The sequence below is a fragment of the Cricetulus griseus genome, chromosome 5 (assembly GCF_003668045.3).
Source record: "Cricetulus griseus strain 17A/GY chromosome 5, alternate assembly CriGri-PICRH-1.0, whole genome shotgun sequence".
Classification (NCBI taxonomy): domain Eukaryota; kingdom Metazoa; phylum Chordata; class Mammalia; order Rodentia; family Cricetidae; genus Cricetulus; species Cricetulus griseus.
Genome location: NC_048598.1, coordinates 122,753,650 through 122,772,026, shown reverse-complemented (window position 1 = coordinate 122,772,026; position 18,377 = coordinate 122,753,650). Strand labels below are relative to the sequence as shown.

General features: G+C 45.0%; 1 protein-coding gene across 2 annotated transcripts in view; it reads left to right on the top strand.

The window, feature by feature from the left end:
* Susd6 (sushi domain containing 6) overlaps positions 1-16,531 on the top strand; it is a 94,493-nt gene extending 77,962 nt beyond the window's left edge. For both annotated transcript variants that reach the window (XM_027418409.2, XM_035444948.1), the window contains 4 exons: positions 4,267-4,464; positions 5,424-5,562; positions 9,748-10,175; positions 12,620-16,531. In XM_027418409.2, coding sequence (XP_027274210.1) covers positions 4,267-4,464; positions 5,424-5,562; positions 9,748-10,175; positions 12,620-12,645 — 791 coding nt within the window. In that variant the 3' untranslated portion in view covers positions 12,646-16,531. The remainder of the gene's footprint in view (positions 1-4,266; positions 4,465-5,423; positions 5,563-9,747; positions 10,176-12,619) is intronic.
* Positions 16,532-18,377: the final 1,846 nt, after the last annotated feature.

The following is an 18,377-nucleotide window of genomic DNA, read 5'->3' as shown; positions in this document are numbered from 1 at the left end:
CCCCTCCCCCACCCTCAGTCTGTACATCATATACCTGCAATATCTGTAGAGGCCAGAAGGCGGCATTGATTGGATCCCTTGGAATTGGAGTTGTAGATGATTGTGAGATACCTTGTGCTGCTAGGAATGGAACCCTGATCTTGTGGAGGATCAGACAGTGCTGTTAACTGCTGAGCCATCTCTCCAGTCCCCTAAACAACTATTTCTTTGTGCTCATTTGTATCCCAAATGCTAACATACTGATTTTAATGTGAAACTATATTATTTCAGGCCTGTGAGTGAACACTTGACACAACAGTTAACCCTGCGGCTCCTGTGTTTGATAGTATAATGTTTTCTTGGTGACTGTTAGGCAGAAACCTCTTTTGGTTAGTCTTTTGAAAATATACTAGATATTTAAATGTATGCCTGCCCTTGTCCCCTCTAATCCCGTAGAGACTGGATGCTGCATCCCAATTCTTTCTATAGCTTGCTACTTGTTTTGAAAGGGTTCAGATATTTGTATGTTTATCCCGAGACCTTTCCTGGAGTTTTATTTTGTTCTTTGAGCTGTTACAAAAATTTGTTGCCTCTTTTTCCTGAAAGACTGGGCACCAAAACAACAAAGGCAAGACAATTAGAAGGGCTTTGGGGTTCTTGTTGGGTTTTGAGGAGTGTGTTAGGCTAAGGCGACCCTAAAGTGGAAACTTCAGCTGGATCATTTCTCTCAAATTTGTGTTCTCACTGCTGCCTGGCTAGATGGTCACTGAATGCTCAGAGTGTGTTAGTTACCCCTGGAGACATTGCCTTCTGGTGGGTTAGCCCCTTCCCTTGAGGATTTATTTACTATGTGAAAGTAAACAAAGAATTATTAATATCTGTCATGTACTTGGTATGGTACAAGACAGTTTCAGATATTACTTTACTTAAAATCTATGGATCTAAGTGTTGCTGTTGAGGAAGTCTCAGAGGAGACACAGTATTTAACATGTAGGCCCTAAGTATCTGTAGGAGACAGTAGAATGCAGAAGCAGCAACTAGGAGAATGAATTTTTTTCCCCTCTAAAGTTATCTGGCTTTCTGTTCCTCTTAAAAATTAAGTTATTGCCAAATCAGATAAGTTCATTGTCTTTCCAGGGTTAAGAACAAAGCTTTAACTTCCCTTTTTAAGTGAGGAATTGTAAAAGGAAACCTGGCAGTGGTGGCAAAGCCTTTAATCCCAGCACTTGGGAGGCAGTGGTAGATGAGTATTAGTGAATTCTAGGACAGCCTGGTCTAAAAATCTAGTTCCAGGACAGCCAGGACTGTTACACAAAGAAACCCTGTATTGACAAAAACAAACAAACAAAAACAAAAAAAGAAAGCCTGAAGTATAGATTGTCAGTCTCCTGGCCAGGACCATGGCTGCCAGAAATTCCTGGGTGTTTCATTGCCTTGTGGACTTTGGTTTCCCTGGATGTTCTTCCCTTTCCTGTAACCTTCAGGCTTCACTGAAGGCCTATGTTTTAGCTCTTCCCCATAGTCTCCTCTGTGGACTAAAGAGCAATATTTTTATGTGTGTGGCCTTGCTATCTCAGAGTGACCTTGCCTGTTCTGTTTCCTGACCCTTCATTCTAGAGCCTCTTTATTTTCTTGAACCTGGTTCTGACTGTCTTGATGCTGAACCTGCAGTATTCCAGTTTATTGCTTTTGAGTGACTTTTGTAGATAAACACAAAATAATTTTTATGCCAAGTTTATTTTTGCTGTACTACTGAAATAATCTGGTGCACCTCAGAATGGATTCAACTCTTTTTGTAAAGAACCTTAAACATATAACAAGTTTCTCTTAATTGTGAGGCAAGGTCCTCTCTAAGGTTTTTGTTAATCAGCTCAGCCAAACTGGGAAACTTTGGATTCCCTGGGCTTAACTTACACTCTCCAATCTCGTTGCATTTGCTAAAAATTGCCCCTTCCCCTCCTGATGAAAAGAAGCTTCATCTGAGGGGCCCCTTTTCCAGAGTTATTCTGAGCCCCCGTACAAGCTGTTATTTCTGCTGCCCTTATGCTCCCTGTCTTGAAGTAGGAATCCCATCCTTTGGGACATATTAGAACAAGTCTGCGTGGGGAGATGTTTTAGAAGCATAAGGGAAAACTACATGCTATCTTTGGAGGGAACTGATTGGTCAGAGCGCAAGAAAATGTCTGGATTTTCACTGCACACCTTATTTTTTTAACTTTATGCTATATATATATGCTGAGATCCTATCTATTTATGGGATTTACAGGGGAAGGGGAGGTATAGCAGAGTAGGCATGGCCCTCGAATCCTAGCCCTTCTCTGCGAGCCTCTTCCAAGCACACTGGCCTCTGTGGGTCCTGCCTACTCTCACAAGCCACCCAGAATGTTCAGCATTAATTATGCCCAGGAAATGAACCAATTAGACACAGTCTGCAGAGAAACATCAGTCAGAAGGTCTGAGGGGGCTTACTCTGAACAAAAGATGGAAAATGAAATAGTAAGACAGCTGGTTTGCTGGCCAGCTCTCTGAATGACTTGACCACTGACTTTGAGAATTACAGAAATCCTTGTATTCTCTTCCCTCCTGCTCAGGACTCTGAGCTGGGTGGGTGGTAAGGATATCAGAGATATATCCTTCAAGGGGACACAGCCTCATATTTGGATTCATCTTCTAGTTTCATAGTTGTCAAACTTCTAGATCTTTTGGCAGCTTTTTAAATTAGCAACTTTAAAAAACTGTTGAGCTGGAAGTGTAGGTCAGTGGTAGAGCATATACTAGGAAAGTGAATGGGAGCGTCTCAGTGATAGAGTGCTTATCTAGCATGCACAAGTCCCTGGTTCAGTCCCAAGAAATGCCCCCCAAAATTATAAATGTACTTAAATGACAGAAGAAGGAGGAGGAGGAGCAGGGAAGGAAAGAAAGGAAGAAAAAAAAGAAGGAAAGAAAGAAAATGACATATTTTCTACCTACATCTAGGGATGTGCAGCCTGAGGCTCTTTTTTACGTCTAACACCTTTCCGTAGCCAGACTGCATAATAGCATTCTGGGTCAGAGCTACTGGGAGGCTGCAGACTGATCTGTGGGACATTCACATGGAAGTGAGCCAGGGCCTTATCGTGATAGTCGGACAGTCCTGTGTCATTCCCAGTCAGAGTCTGTTAGAGGAAGTGAGAAAAGGAAACCACCATTCTGATTCCCACACGGATGTCTCTGTGATACAGGGGATAGGCTGGCATGTAGTCAGCAAAACTGAATTTCCTTTGGAAAAATCTCTGTTGAATCTTGTGTTTGTGAAACATTTGCAAAGTTGGAGGTCATGAGTGCCTAGTCATGCTGCCTTCTCCCAGGCTAGCCTTTCAGTGATTCCTTAGTGCCCCACTGGACTCAAATGTGGCTAGACACACCCCCTTGCACTGCCTGGCTTGGGATTCAGTTCTGTAATCTATATGAAATAGAAAGAGTTTCCCTTCTCCTAAGAGCTGCTCAGACCTTCCAGCTCCTGTGACCCCACGACAGCTTTTCTAAACCACAGTCCCACCACCTACCCTGTTTGCCATCTTCGTTGGCCAGATTGAGGGAGTGGCCTATCCCAATCACTCATGGGATAGGCATTAGGTCTCATGGGAAAAAGAGCTCAGGGTTAGAATCAGAAGTCCTGATTCTGGTCACCCTGCCCTAATCTTGGCTAAAAGTTGCTTCACTTTGTGGGACTTAATATCCTCATCGTCAGAGGGAAGAAATGATAACTACCTCACAGAATCCTAAGAGATGACAATAACTTTAAAACTTGGTCATTATTCCTAGAGGAGAATTGTGGGACAGAGGCAAGTGAAGCATGGCCGACAAGAGAAGGTGCATGGGGTTTGGGAAGCCTCCCAGGAAAGCTCTCTGAAATCCTCTCAGAAGCCAAACTCATGCTTTGATTATACCAGGGTGTCTTCCTGGCACCAATGTTGTAAAAAATCCTAACACTTGCCATAATGAGTTAGTTGTCCATGCTTTATCCCCTCTCAGTCTGACTGTTAATAAGCACTGTTTGAATCAGGTCCAAATTGAAGCAGGTACAGAACTTTTCTGGAGTCTACTGGCCAGTGGGGAGGAGAGAAATGCTGTAAGTAGCCAGACTTACTGGTGCACGTCCTCCTGTCAGTGACAACTTGAATTCCATACTAGTTCAGCAGGCTTTTCCAAGGATGGTTCTATGCCCCTCGTATTTCGGGGCCATGCTACTGAGAGTACATGCCCATTGAAGCCTCACTGTGATACCATTTCCCTCTGTCTTTGCAGTGTGTCCTCTGCCTCCAGAGCCAGAAAATGGTGGCTACATTTGCCACCCCCGGCCCTGCAAAGACCCGCTGACAGCAGGCAGTGTCATCGAGTACCTATGTGCAGAAGGCTACATGTTGAAGGGCGACTACAAATACCTGACCTGCAAGGATGGTGAGTGGAAGCCAGCCATGGAGGTCAGCTGTCATCTCAATGAAGGTGAGTCTACATGTGAAATGGGGTGCTGCCTGGGTCCTGCTTTTTTCCTAGCTTCTGGGGAATGGTGCATACTTTCTCAAGAGCTCCTTTGGCTGTGTTAAGCCCTTTGGCCTCTCTTTCTTTAGTATTCCATGTCTTTGTGGATGTCATTGGGTTGCTGGTGCATGTCACATTTCATTCCACTGAACCGTTGAGAAGCTCTGTGTCTTTATTGAGGCATCTGCCTGACTATGTAAAATTCTTTTGATGTCAGGATAGCTGTTTGCCTAGTCAGATGCTGATGACCTTAGGCTGTGTTCTGTCTGCAAGCACAGTGAGCAACGAGCACAATGCTAACACATTTTCCAGTGTCTCTTCCATTCCGTTTTTCTCTTGAGTAGAAAGTGACAGTTTTGTTATGGAGCTGTAGCCCTGCTGTACAGAATCCGTCTTTTACCTTCCTGCCTCTTCTTGTCTAGCATGACAGGAAAATGCAGATTTCTAAAAGGGTGTGTGTCATATGGCTTTCTCTCTGCTTCACACTTGGCTACAAAACCAGAACCTGTAACACCTCAGAGAAGGATGGGAAACAATATGGGGTTTAGGACAGGACCTTATTATTTGCCCACTTCTTAATTATCCTGCTGTATTGGGGGAAAACATGGTGGAACTCAAGGTGGTAGAAAGATGTGGCCCTTTTAATAGTTGATGTTTGCCAGCCTGCCATTGGTGTTTTAAGAACTCCAGAGTTAAGTGAGTTTAGGTACCAGTTAAACTGAGTGAGTGAGGGGAGGATCTTATTCAGGGAACAGGAAAGGAAATGTTTCCAGAAATACTATACATACATAGGCCACTTTATAAGATTTTCCTGAAAAGGTTCAGCTGTCAAATAAATATTTCTGTATATTACCATGCAGGGAATATGAGCCCATGTGTTATGTTTCTGGGTACCAAATGTTTGTGATGACTTGTTTCCTTAGACAAAGAAACTCATACGTCACTCGGGGTCCCTGCGCTGTCCATAGTGGCTTCCACTGCCAGCTCTGTGGCACTCATTCTTCTCCTCGTGGTGCTGTTTGTACTGCTGCAGCCAAAGCTGAAGTCTTTTCATCATAACAGGTGAGCACATTGTTAGTCAAGCATCCCCATGAGACCAGCCTTGGACTAGCTCTAGGAAGCTGCTGGCCTATAGCCTCTGCAGTCTGTATCTTAGGGAAGTGGAGAGGAGGGTTCAGCTGTGTGTTAAATTCCTGGAATCTGCATGCTGCTGTATTTGTTGGTTCACATACATTACTTTGATCCTAATGGGAACATTACAGACAAATGGAAATATTCATGTTATATCTCACGATGACTGCAGAATTTAAACCTAAATCTGTTCAACCTGAAAGCCATGGCATTTCCACTTATCTCTGGAGTGTGGTTTTAGCAACATTGGCATCATCACTCCTGAGACACTTTGGAGCTAAGGCGCAGTGATAGGATTTATAGCTCTCTGTATGATGTGGATACATGCGTGTTTTTGCAAGCTACCTCTTCCTGCTCCTGGTTTCTAATCCTTGGTGCAGCTCAGCTTCCCCAGATTCTAATTTATTTTGGTTTGGAGTGGGATCCTGGCCTTAATCATTTCTAGAAAGCTTCTCAGATAATTTTAATGTGTAGTGAGAATCCAGGACCATGGAACCATTCTGAAATCAGAAGAAGTGGATTATCTGCAGATTCTTTTTCTCTTATGGTATATTATCTACTAATCATCCTAGACTCAGGAGATGGGGTGGCAAATGGTGGTGCCCCGGTGGGAATAGCCCTGAGTATATCTCTGATAGGGGACTTTTCTCCTACCCTGCCTTGGCTTCTGTAGTTGCTCAGCCCTTGAGGGTACCTCATGCCTTAGAAGAATAGATCATTTATAGTCATTCATAGCCCTACATTAGTCACTGTCTTAGCTCTCAGGTACAACAGTCCAGATTAAACTACACTCTATAAAATGCTCCAGATTTGGAATTTACAGGTACTGGACAGGGTACTGAAGTGAATTTCTGTATAGGAATGTGATATTTCCTTTTTCCTCTTGTCTAGAAGAAATGGGAGTAGCAATTATTTTTAAAGAGGTATTTTGAAGGAGACTCTTTAACTATGTTTACTATGTGAGTGAGCATGTGCTATGCATACGTGGTGTACATGTGGGAGGGTCAGAGGACAGCATACACTAAATAAATAAAAAGTTTTGTTTTTCAAGACAGGATTTTTCTGTGTAGCCCTGGCTGTCTTGTAATTCTGTAAACCAGGCTGGCCTAGAACTCATAGGTGCCCTCCTCCCTCTGCCCCCCCAAGTGTTAGGATTAAAGACATGTATAACCACACCCAGCAACAAAAAAATTTTAACATTTCCCTTCAGAAATGTCTGGGTACTTTTAGGGATGCTAATTGTTTTCAGTGTATATGTTACTTGAATTGGGCAATGTAGATTGTGTTTGCCAGGTACAGGTAAAGAAATTGAGAGTTAATCGCTTATGAGCAATGGTAATACCAGTATAGCCAGGCATTGGTACTGTGCCTCTCAGTGTGGAAAATGAAGGAACACATCCTTCCTGTCTGAGTAGTCTTGGTAAAAGCTAAGCTACATTCAGTTATAATGAAAAATAATTACACACATTTAAGTAGTAGGATATCCTCCTAGACAGCTGGCCTGGACACTTAAAAAAATTGTCAGGGTCTCTGAAGCTGGAGAGATGACCCAGCAGTTAAGAGCACTGGGTACTCTTCTAGAGGACCTGGGTTCAATTCCTAGCATCCACAAGATGGCTTCAACCATCTGAAGATTCAGTTCCAGAGGATCTGACACCTTATTCTGGCCACTGGGAGTGTTGCACCCATGTGGTACATAGACATACATGCAGAAAAAAACAGTCATACGTATAAAATAAAATAATCTTAATTTTTAAAAAATGTCATAAAAGTCTAGTGTATACTCTAGTGGAAATGAAAGGGATAGGACAAATAATCATAGAGTGTATGCGTCTTAGGGTTACTGATGTTATAATGAAACACCAAGATCAAAAACAAGTTGGAGAGAAAGGGTTTACACTTCTACATCCATAATCCTTCACTGAAGGAGATGTGGACAGAAATTTAAACAGGGCAGGAACTAATGCAGAGGTCATGAAGGAGTACTGCTTACTGGCTTGTTCTGCCTGTTTTCAGGATCATTAGCCCAGGAATGACCCCACCCACAAAGGGCTGGGCTGAGCCCTCCCACATCAATCACTAATTGAGGAAATGCTCAGCAGGCTTGCCTACAGCCCACTCTGGAGGCATTTTCTCAGTTGGGATTCCCTCCTTTCAGATGACTCTAGTCCAGTGATTCTTAGTCTGGGTCACAACCCCCTTGTGGGTCAAATGACCCTTTCATAGGAACTCCCATATTAGATAATTATATTACAGTTCATAACTAACAAAATTACGGTTATGAAGTAGCAATGAAGTAATTTTATGGCTGGGTGGTCATCACAACATGAGAAACTATATTAAAGGGTGATAGCATTAGGAAGGTTGAGGACCACTGTTCTAGCCTATATCAAGTTGACATACAATTAGCCTGCACGTATGTTTGATTCTGGATAAAAACAAAGAACAGAGCAGCAATAGACAATTTTGTGAACAATTTGGGAAGCTTGTTTTATAGTATACCATTGTTACATTTCTGGACTGTAACAACATTGTAAGTTATATGGGGAAAGAAATCGTAAGGCTTATACAAAATTTTGTCTTCACCATGCTTTAAAATGGGTGGGGGGGGGAATGCGTGTATAATAAGAGTGATCCCCAGAAAAGGTGTCTGAATAAGTAAATCTCTCAATGTTCACTAAAAAGAAGCTAGAGGGGTTGCATATCTAAACGTATATATTTAAAGCCAAACCAGTGTTGAAGGACTTGTGTTATAGTCAAATTATTAGAATACAAAGTAAAAGCTAGTCTGTGGGCGCACTTGGGAGGCAGAGACAGGCAGATCCCTGTGAGTTCTAGGCCAGCCTGGTCTACAGAGCAAGAGCCAGCCCTAGTATATTATATGCCTGTAATTCTAGCATTTGGGAACCTGAGGTAAAAGGACCCTGAGTCCAGGGTTAGACATGTCTCTTTAAAAACAACATCAGCTGGATGTGGTGTCTACCCTGTCTCAAAAAAAAAAAAAAAAAAAATCAGGCAAGTGGTTTCCATGTAAGCCAAGACAGTGGTGGTGAGACCCTTGTGTTGAGGAAGTGGGAGTGCCTAGGATGGGAACAGAGGACCTAGACTGCAGCTCCTGGCCTCGGTTGTACACCAGTGCCACCTTGGGATCATGCAGGGGCCTTATGTAGACTTTGCCACATGTTTTTTCCTGCATTTGTGTTAAAATTCAGAATTGTATGTGTGATTAAAAAAAAAACAACGACAAAAAAAACTAGAGTCTCACTCTAGACCAGCTGGCCTCACACTCAGAGATTCTTCCTGTGTCTGCCTCTCAAGTGCTAGGATTAGAGGTGTGTATTACCACACCCAGCAAGATATATGAGTGATTTGCCTACATGTATGTCTATGCATGATATATGGATGCTGGGAATCAAACCCAGGTCCTTTGAAAGAGCAGCCAGTGGGCCAGGCGGTGGTGGTGCACCAGCACTTGGAAGGCAGAGGCAGGTGGATCTCTGTGAGTTTGAGGCCAGCCTGGTCTTTAAAGAGTTCCAGAAGAAACCCTGTCTCATTAAAAAAAAGAAGAAGAAGAAAAGAAAAAAAAAACAAAAAACAAAAAAAGAAAGAGGGGGCTGGACAGATGGCTCAAAGGTTAAGAGCACTGGCTGCTCTTCCAAAGCTCCTGAGTTCAATTCCCAGCAACCACATGGTGACTCACAACCATCGTTATGAGATCTGGTGCCCTCTTCTGGTGTGCAGATATACATGGAAGCAGAATGTTGTATACATAATAAAATCTTAAAAAAAAAAAAAGAGCAGCCAGTGCTCTTAGCCATTGAGCCATCCTCTCCAGCCCCAAGAATACAGTCTTTAGAAGTATGTAAAAAGGGGTTCAATCCCAAGTCCGCCCTTTACCAGCTCTCTGGCTGCCAAGCAGTTACTTCTCTGAGCCAATGGTGAATCCATTCATGAAAAGGGCTCAGGTGAGGATCCATTCAGCATGCTAAAGTGTTTAAAGTACTTCCTACTTGCTGGTATATAATAAGTGCTGGAGAATGATGGGTTTTGTTAGTACAATGTTATTGAGTCACCTCTGTGTTGCTCAGATTCTTGTGTCTTTCTTTTCTGATCCAGGCGTGACCAAGGGGTTTCTGGGGACCAAGTCTCCATCATGGTGGATGGGGTCCAGGTTGCACTACCTTCATACGAAGAAGCCGTGTATGGCAGTTCTGGTCATTGCATGCCACCGGCTGACCCTAGAGTACAGATCGTTCTGTCAGAAGGGTCTGCACCTAGTGGGAGAAACGTGCCAAGGGAACAGCAGCTTCAGGGCCAGGGGGCCTGCTCTTCTGCAGGTGGAGAGGATGAGGCTCCGGGCCATTCTGGGCTGTGTGAAGCCTGGGGTTCCCAGGGCTCAGAGACTGTGATGGTGCACCAAGCAACCACATCTTCCTGGGTGGCCGGCTCAGGGAGCAGCCGGCCAACACACAAAGACGCTGCAGATTCGGAGAACAGTGACATACAAAGCCTTTTATCCCTCACATCAGAGGAGTACACAGATGGTAAGTGGTCTTTGCTAAACATGGATCACTAGCTGTTGGAATTCTTGCTGGGAATGAGGAAGCCCTGTAGGCCACTCTGATAATTAGTGTATTTTCACCCCTCAACCCACCACCCAAAAAAAAAAGTAACAGCCAGAGTATTAGCCTACAAAGTAGGATTTGGTCCTCAGAATGCCAGGTAAAGCTTTGGGATCTAGTAGGGAGACTTCATTGTTACCTATGAATTGTGATGGCTCTAGAGTCTAATACTATTCACAGCCATAGGCTCCGCTAAACCAAATGGAATAGGGGTCAGGGTATAGGGCTATTAAAAAGTTTTGTGTTCCTGAAAGGCAGGAAATAAGGAGATCTTGGGCTGGACTGCTGAGAAAATGGTAGCCTGCGTGTCGTGTAGAGAAGACAGCTGCTTCATTTACACAGGAGTATATTGCCAGTTTCCTTGTGCTGTCTATATCAGTTAAGCGTGACAGTGAGTGATAGGTATTTATGACTGTCCCCACTTTACAAATGGAGAAAATGGAACCCATTTATCCACTGGTAATTGACACCTGAGATTTAAAACTAAATGACTGTGCCTCTAAGCCAGTATTTTAAAATTTTTTCTTATATATCCAGTGTTCTACCTGCATGTCAGCCTACAGGCCAGAAGAGGGCACAAGATCTCACTACAGATGGTTGTGAGCCACCATATGGTTGCTGGGAATTGAATTCAAGACCTCTGGAAAAGCAGCCAGGGCTCTTCTGAGCCATCTCTCCAGCCCTAAATAGCATTTTTAACCTTACAATGCCATGATGGTAACTAGTTCCTTTGTGTCAGACTGGCCATAGAGTGCAATGGTTGACTACTGACAATCTGCCTTTGCTGGAGAATTTAACTGCAATTCAAATCTGTCACTTTAAAGAATATCTATAGGTGAAATCCCAGTGTAGTTCTAGATTCAGACAAAACAGAGAAGCTCACTGTTGATAGTAACACTTTCTGCCTTTCTGAAAGAGCCCTAGAGGAAACTTCACAAATCCTGGTATGCTGGAGAGAGTCTATGTCTAACACTTAGAAATGTGTCTATCAGTAGCTTATCTTTGTTCTTTGTTGGAGAAAGATGGCAAGGGCCCTGTAATAACTGACCTAGTTTGGATGTGGCAGTCAGTGACCTCTGGACCCTCAGGCACATATGAGATGTGGCTAAGAGCAGGTGGCATCCTTTATCCTTCTTCAGGAGCCAAGGAAGTTGCCTGTTCTTCCTTGATGGCTTCTTGCTTGTGTTTTTGGATTGAGGGCTTTTGTTACTTTGTTGTTTTCAGAGAAAGGGTCTCTCTGCATAGTCCATTCTGCCTTAGAAACCATTGTCCTTCTGCCTCAGCCTCCCAAGTGGCTGATCACAGCTGTCTACCATGTGCTAGCTTAAGTAAGCTTTCTTTTTTCAATGACAGGGTCTCACTTGTAGCCTTGGCTGGCCTAAAAACCACAGAGATTAGCCTGCTTCTGCCTCCAATTAAAAATAATTCTGCTGGAATTAAAAGTAGGTGTCATCACTCCTGGCTTGAACAGGCCTTTTTGAAAGCTCCATCTCATGTTTGGTGCCAAATGGGGTTTCAGGTCTGACTCAAACAGGAAACATGCACTCTGCTGCATGGAGTATCAGTTGGAAAGACAATGGGGCCTTAATTGGAGGCATTATGGAACCAGTAATTGTTGTGCTAGCCAGATGTTGCCTCAGGCCTGCAATCCTAGCATTTCAGAGACTGAGACAAGAGGACCACAAGTCCACGTTAGTTTGAACTGCATAGACCCTATCTTTAAAATAGAGACATAAGGCCAGCAAGATGACTCAGCGGGTAAAGGCACTTGCTACCAAACCTGATGATCTGAATTAGATCCCAGGGCCCCACATAATAGAATGAGAACTCCCAAAAGTTGTTCTGTGGCCTGCAGGTACGAGTGCACATCATCACATACTCCCTGCAGTGTGCAGTTGTACACACACATTAAAAAATTGGATAGCTATAAAGTAACGAAATGACACATGGGTCTGGCCTTCTCCCCTCTGGTGACATCTGAGAAGACCAAAACCCAAAGAAACAATGTGATTGGTCCAGGTTCACAGAGACGTCAGGTGGCTTTAAGGAAATGCTGGTACTTGAGGACTTTGTGGCTTCCTAGAGCAAGACTGGAGAACTAAAAGTAACTAGACCAGCAGAGAAAAGAGACAAGGTTGTGTTGGTGGGTCCAGAAGGTGTTTGAATGCCAGGCTCAGCATTGAGATTTTATCATACAGGCAGTTGGAGAGATGAGGCAGAAAGCAAGAAATTCTGAATAGCTTACATGTGTGCTGCAGAGCGTTATTTCTTTAAATGGGGGCCATGTGGGGGGTCCCTGAGGTAGAGTTGGGAGTAGAATTGAGACAGCTTTCGTTGACTACTGTTTTCTCCCCACCTCTCTGCAGATATCCCACTGTTGAAAGAAGCATGAGGGCTGCCACTGGCTTCTCTCCTCTCTGCCCGTCCTCTCTCCTCCTGTGGGTTTGAGTACCATGTCCTCTCCAGTTGTCCCGCCTGGATGCCTGAGCTGCCACCTGTGTATCTATGTGTACCTGAGGGCCTGCAGGCCATCCCGCTGGATACTCATGGAAGATTCTCACCATCTGCCCACTGAACAGCTGGAGGACCTGGCTCTTTGCCTGGCCCAGCCTTCCCATCTGTCAGGGACATGTCTGAATGTGCTGGATTGAACCCTCCCTTTCCCGAGCCACTGGATCCCTTCCAGCTAGCTCTCTGGTGGCAACCCCACAGCCATGAGGGCCTGAGCACTGCTGTGTTTACTTGTGCCTTCCCCCACCCTGTCCAGGTTCCCCGATATGCAGGTGGGTTGCTGTCCACAGGCCTTAGTGGCTATTGCCACCTGTACACGGGCTGGGACTGGGGCTGCAGAAACAGATTGAACAGTAAGGCCCTTAAAGCAGGAGTGACTCTTATTGGGGCCAGAATATGGGTCCCTGAGCTTGCCCTGTGTGTTGACACTGATGGCATCTTCCTTAACTGAGAGTAGGTTTGGGAAGTCATGCCAAACCTGCCCAGCACTCAGCCGTCCAACTTGGGTGCAAGTTCCTGGCTCTTGAGTTTCCAAGAAGCACCCAGAAGACCTGCGGGAGGGAAGAAGGTTGTCAGATAATAATTGTCTTCCTAATATGCAAGTTCTCACTTCCTGCTTCCAGCATTGACTGCTTTGGCCTTGGTTTCTGTTCCTGGATAAGGGGAAGTTGCATGCTGTCTCCTGGACTTCGTCCTAGGTAGCTCTGGCTTCCTTGCAGCCCACAGAACCCTGAGATTTGCTGAGATGCCAACAAAAGCTCATCTGGGTTTTGGCAGTCTGGGCAAGTTGCCCATTTCTAGGTTTGTGGTGATGGAGGGGAGGTTGAGAGGTACAGACCAAGTCCCCTGTGGCTGCAGGCAGCTCAGGCCAGGTCCCGAGGATCCTCCTCACCACAGTCATGTGCCTTAGTAACTATGCCCAGAAAGTGGCCTGCTGTGTTGCTGCTTCTCCTACTCTGCTCTCTTCTCCAAGCCCTTACACATGTCATTGCTGACAAGTCACTCTGTCTTTCCTGCAGAGCTAAGAAATGCTTCCCGGCACCCCTGGCTTTACCAGCTGGTGTGGGTTGGTGGGTACCCAGAAGCATGAGATTTAGGCCCTGGGAGTGCGAAAGTGCTGGCATCAAAGGGGTACTCTGGGCATTGTGCTGGGCCCTCCTATGGCACCGAATGCCTGGGTAGCTGAAGCCCACCAGGCTTCTATCATCTTGAGAAGACAGATGTGGTATTAAGGAATGTGTGCTTCTCCCACCCCCCCCCCTTCATTCTTTTCCTCAAGGCTGGGACATGTCAGCCAATTCTGGACTGCACCTATGATATTTCTCCCTGAGCCTCTCTGGGGTGGTAAAAATAATAAAATCCCAGGTATTTATAGTTCCTGACCTAACAGGGTTAGCTGCAGGCATCAGTGGCCTCAGATAGGGGAATGACGTCCTCTAGCCCACTGCCTCCACTTACAATGCACTTTAGTCCCTGTCATGCCTGGCTTCCTGCCACCCTGTCTTCTTTCCTCTCAGGGTTAGGGCAGTGCCTGCTTCCCTGTTGGCCACTCCCACATCTCCCACCCAGGAGGCCAGTCTATTGTGCCCAGTGTCCAGGCAAGTGTGGTTGGCTCGGAATGGCTGGAGAAGGTGCTAGAACAAGACTAAAGCCCAGTGGAGACAGTACACACCTCTTAGCAGTTGCTGTCATATACCACCCGGGGGTTGGGTTCTGAGGCCCCAAGTTATCGCACAAGGACTCTTCTTTATCCTCAGTGGTGCCCTCCCTCCTCAAGAGAGAAGTGGGGCAGATGGGCAGGAGTCTGCTGAAGGAGCCTTCCTCTTCTAAAAATCTGAATTCTGCTCTAGGAGCTTTTAAGAGAAAAATGGAAGATCCTTCCCTTTTCTGTGTCTTTACTCTGGGTTTTTGCCCCTTAACAGATTGCACCTTTTGTTTTGAAGTTATTTAGCCACATAGAAGACTGGCTTGACCCTTGGATAAAAGAACCTCCTGGTGCCTCCTTCCCTCTCCCCATCCATTAACATGCTCTCTGGGGATCACAAGCCCGGGCTCATCTAACTGGAGGACAAAAGGGTCATGTTCTCCATCCTCCTGAAACTAGTTTTGAGGTCTGTTCTTGGAGTTTCCCACCTACTGCTGCTGGCATCTTCAACTTCTTCCTGTGTTTCTCTTTCTAAAGTGATTTCTTAACTATCAGCCATGTGCTGTGGCTTTGGGGGCATCTGGACTTTGTCCCATACAGAGGGACTGGGGGACTTAATTGCCTTGAGGTGGAGCCTGGGTAGAAACAGGGTCAGTGGCAGGTGCCAGGCTGTTGGGTAGAAAGATGCTTAGAGCAAGTGGGAAGGAGTTTTGCTGCCTGCTTAACTGGGTTTACCTCCAGGGGCATCCTGCAGACTTGTCCAGAAGAGACAGTCGGCACCAAAGGACTTTTACACAGAGTTTTGGTTTTTTTGTTTGTTTTGGTTTGGGGGATGCTTTTGCTTTTTCATACTTGTGCTGTCTCAATGCAGGTTTTATATCCTGGTGACAGTCTTACCAATTTTCAAGGGCCAGAATGGTGAAATGAATAAAATAGAAATTCCGTCCCTCCATGCCTTAGTTAAACAGGTAGGCTTTATCTGCCCAGTTCTGTATTTTGTGTGCCGTTTCTGTATTCCTGTTTCACTGAGTGAGAACTGTGAAGTGGGTGGAGTCCTGACCACTTTGTGGATTTGTTTGCTTTTATAAGGCATTTCAGTGTACATTCTACAAGCACTCCATTTGCAAAGAGAACTTAGTCTTCCCCATTCATCTTGCCCTCTTCCCCACCCCCAGCTTTACAGTTCTGTAGAGAAGCCAGGCTACAAGACAAAGGTATACTTTTCCTGCTTTGTGAGTGGCTGAATGGGGATAGATGGCGCCTTTTTCTTCCCAAACCCATCAGAACTCCTGAAACACTTGGCTTCCTACGTAACATTGTCTCCTCTGTTCCTGAGGAACATTCCAGAATAGAAAATGGAATATGTTGCAGACATTTCTAGATTCTTGTTCCCTTCCTCCTCCTTAAAGACCAAAGAGGGGCTTTAGAAGGGACTCGTAGCATGCCTACTGCACAGCTTGATGGCAGGTATGCCTGTGCCTGACAGTATGGCTGGAGCCGCCTCTTGTGGGGCCTGCTGGGTCTTCTGCAGCCTTTAGAGAATATTTTCTTGGCAGATGTTTAGGCTGAGTGATGTGGTAGCTGGTTCCCTGGAAAGCCAAAAGTGGTGGGGCTAGTTTTTCTAAGATGTGACTTCATTTCCAGCTGAAAACCTAGTAGAGTTTTGAACAAAGAGTTCACACACACACACACACACACACACACACACACACACACACACACACACACACACACAAAGAAAACCCTCTTCTAATAGCAGAGCTCACCAGGGAGGATGTGGGGATAGAACACTTAGATTGCCAAGTAGGGAGAGGAAATGGCTGTGGGCTGCATGGCTATATGCACACTGTCCTGGCTTCTTAAGGTTGTGCACCACTATGGGATCCTTTGCAGAATGGTACTCATATAATGGTTTAAAACAACACATGCATAATTGACTGTGCAGGATGTCAATCAATCTGGGTTTGCTTTATTTTATTTTTATATATATTTTTTGGTATCCTGTACATTGCAGTGGGTATGAAGATAGTATTTTAATATTTGTACAAAGTTTAATTTAATTTTAATTGTTCTATGTATATAACTGCATTTCTAAATAATAATAAAAGTTCTTATGAAGGCATTCTTGGGAGATGTAGTCCTTTCTAAAAGTGTTTACAGAACTCTAGATGATTGAAAAAAGTAGGTATAGGGGGTGAAGCTCTAACATAATGTTAGAGCTCTTGCCTGGCAATGTGTGAAGCCTTAGGTTCAATCTCCAGTACCACAAAAAGGAAGGAGGGGGGAGGGGAGGAGAGATTGGTTGGTAAAGTGTGTGTAAGCATGCAGACCTCAGTTCAGACCCCCAGCACCCACATAAAAAGCTGAGAGTGGTGGTGTGTTCCTGTATCCCTGAAATGAGGAGAGAGTCTGGAGCTTGCTGGCCAGCCAGTCTAGCTAATTAGTGAGCTCCAGATTCAGTCAGAGACTGTCCCCCAAAATAAGATGGACAGCAATAGAGGAAGACACTTGATGTCATCCTTTGGCTTCTGCATGTGTACACACACACAAGATGATGTGTTCAAGGGCTCATGAAGAGGTGTTGCCTGGCACAGGTTAAGGAAACTGGACACATTCATAAACTATTCATAAACCACTCATTAAGAACATAGAACCAACAGGTTGATGGTTGACTGGATGAGGGAGCCTCTTGGGAGGGCACAGACCACTGCTGTCAGTGCAAAGGAAGATGGCCCTGGGAAAAGGACCACCAGCTATCATCAGTGGAAACCCATGGTCTCTTGATTATATTTCCTCAGGATACCAATCACTGTGCTTAAGCGGGGGGTTGAACATTTGAGCCAGATATGGTTGGGGCCAGTGTAGAATGTCAATTAGGCCAGGAGAGTAGACAATGAAAAGTGTGTTATGATTGATATAAACCAGAACCTACAAGAAGGTGGGATGGGGTACTTGGAGAAAGCCTTCAAACTGAAATATAGCTAAGCTGTGTGAAGGAGCCTAGAAATGACCCTAGACAGGTTGTGTGAGCACAAAGGGAGCCATGTGCACATGCAGTGTAAGAAAGAACATGCTCCTGAACTTGAGGGGACAGTGACTTGGACCACAGGGAGGTAATATGGAGAGTGGCAGCCTCAGCGGCCCACTAGGGGTGTTTGCACATCCTACAAACAGAAATCACTTCGGTAGGTCTCAGCAGGATCTGAAGTTGAAGGGGTTGGGAGATAAGTCTAATTGCTGAGCTGGGCGATGACTGTTAGGATAGAGAGAAATTGACAAATTCATGAGGCATTTGTTAAGAACACAGAACACAGAACCAGCAGTGGTGACTGCGTGTGGGAGAAAACAGACATGTCAAGGGTGGTGCGAAGGAAAGCTAGAAGGAAATAAGGGCCTGCAGGAAGACCAGCAGTGTGTTGCATACCTTTAATGCTGCCCCTTCAGAGGCAGAGGCAAGATTAGGAGTTGAAGACCAGCCAGGGCTATGCAGTGAGACCCTGCCAGTTTAAAAAAAAGGGTGTGTGTGTATATAATTCAATGGAACAGCACTTGCTAGCCTGGCATCCTCAAAGCCCCAGAAGTTTGAGCCCTAACACAAGAAAGAAGTGTAGTTTGGGAAAGAAGTCAGTAAGGACAGGATTAAAATGAGGACAGACGGAATGATGGTGCACACAGATCTCTGAGTTTGAGGCCATCCTGGCCTAGATAGGAAACTCCAGGCCAGCCAGAGATACATAGTGAGATTAGGTAGATGGGTCCATTCATGTTGCCCAAGGAACTATAGAAGTGGTAATGGAGGTCAGGTCCCTCAACAGGCAAGACAGGAAAACAGCAGGAACTTAGGTGTGGTAAAGAAGTAATTGAAAGGGTCAAATACAAAAGGTAGCAACAAAGTATCTATGGAGTATGTTCTAGGCTCAGTCTGTACTCTTCCCCTGTCCCCAGCAACTTGCTAAGGTCAAGGCAGA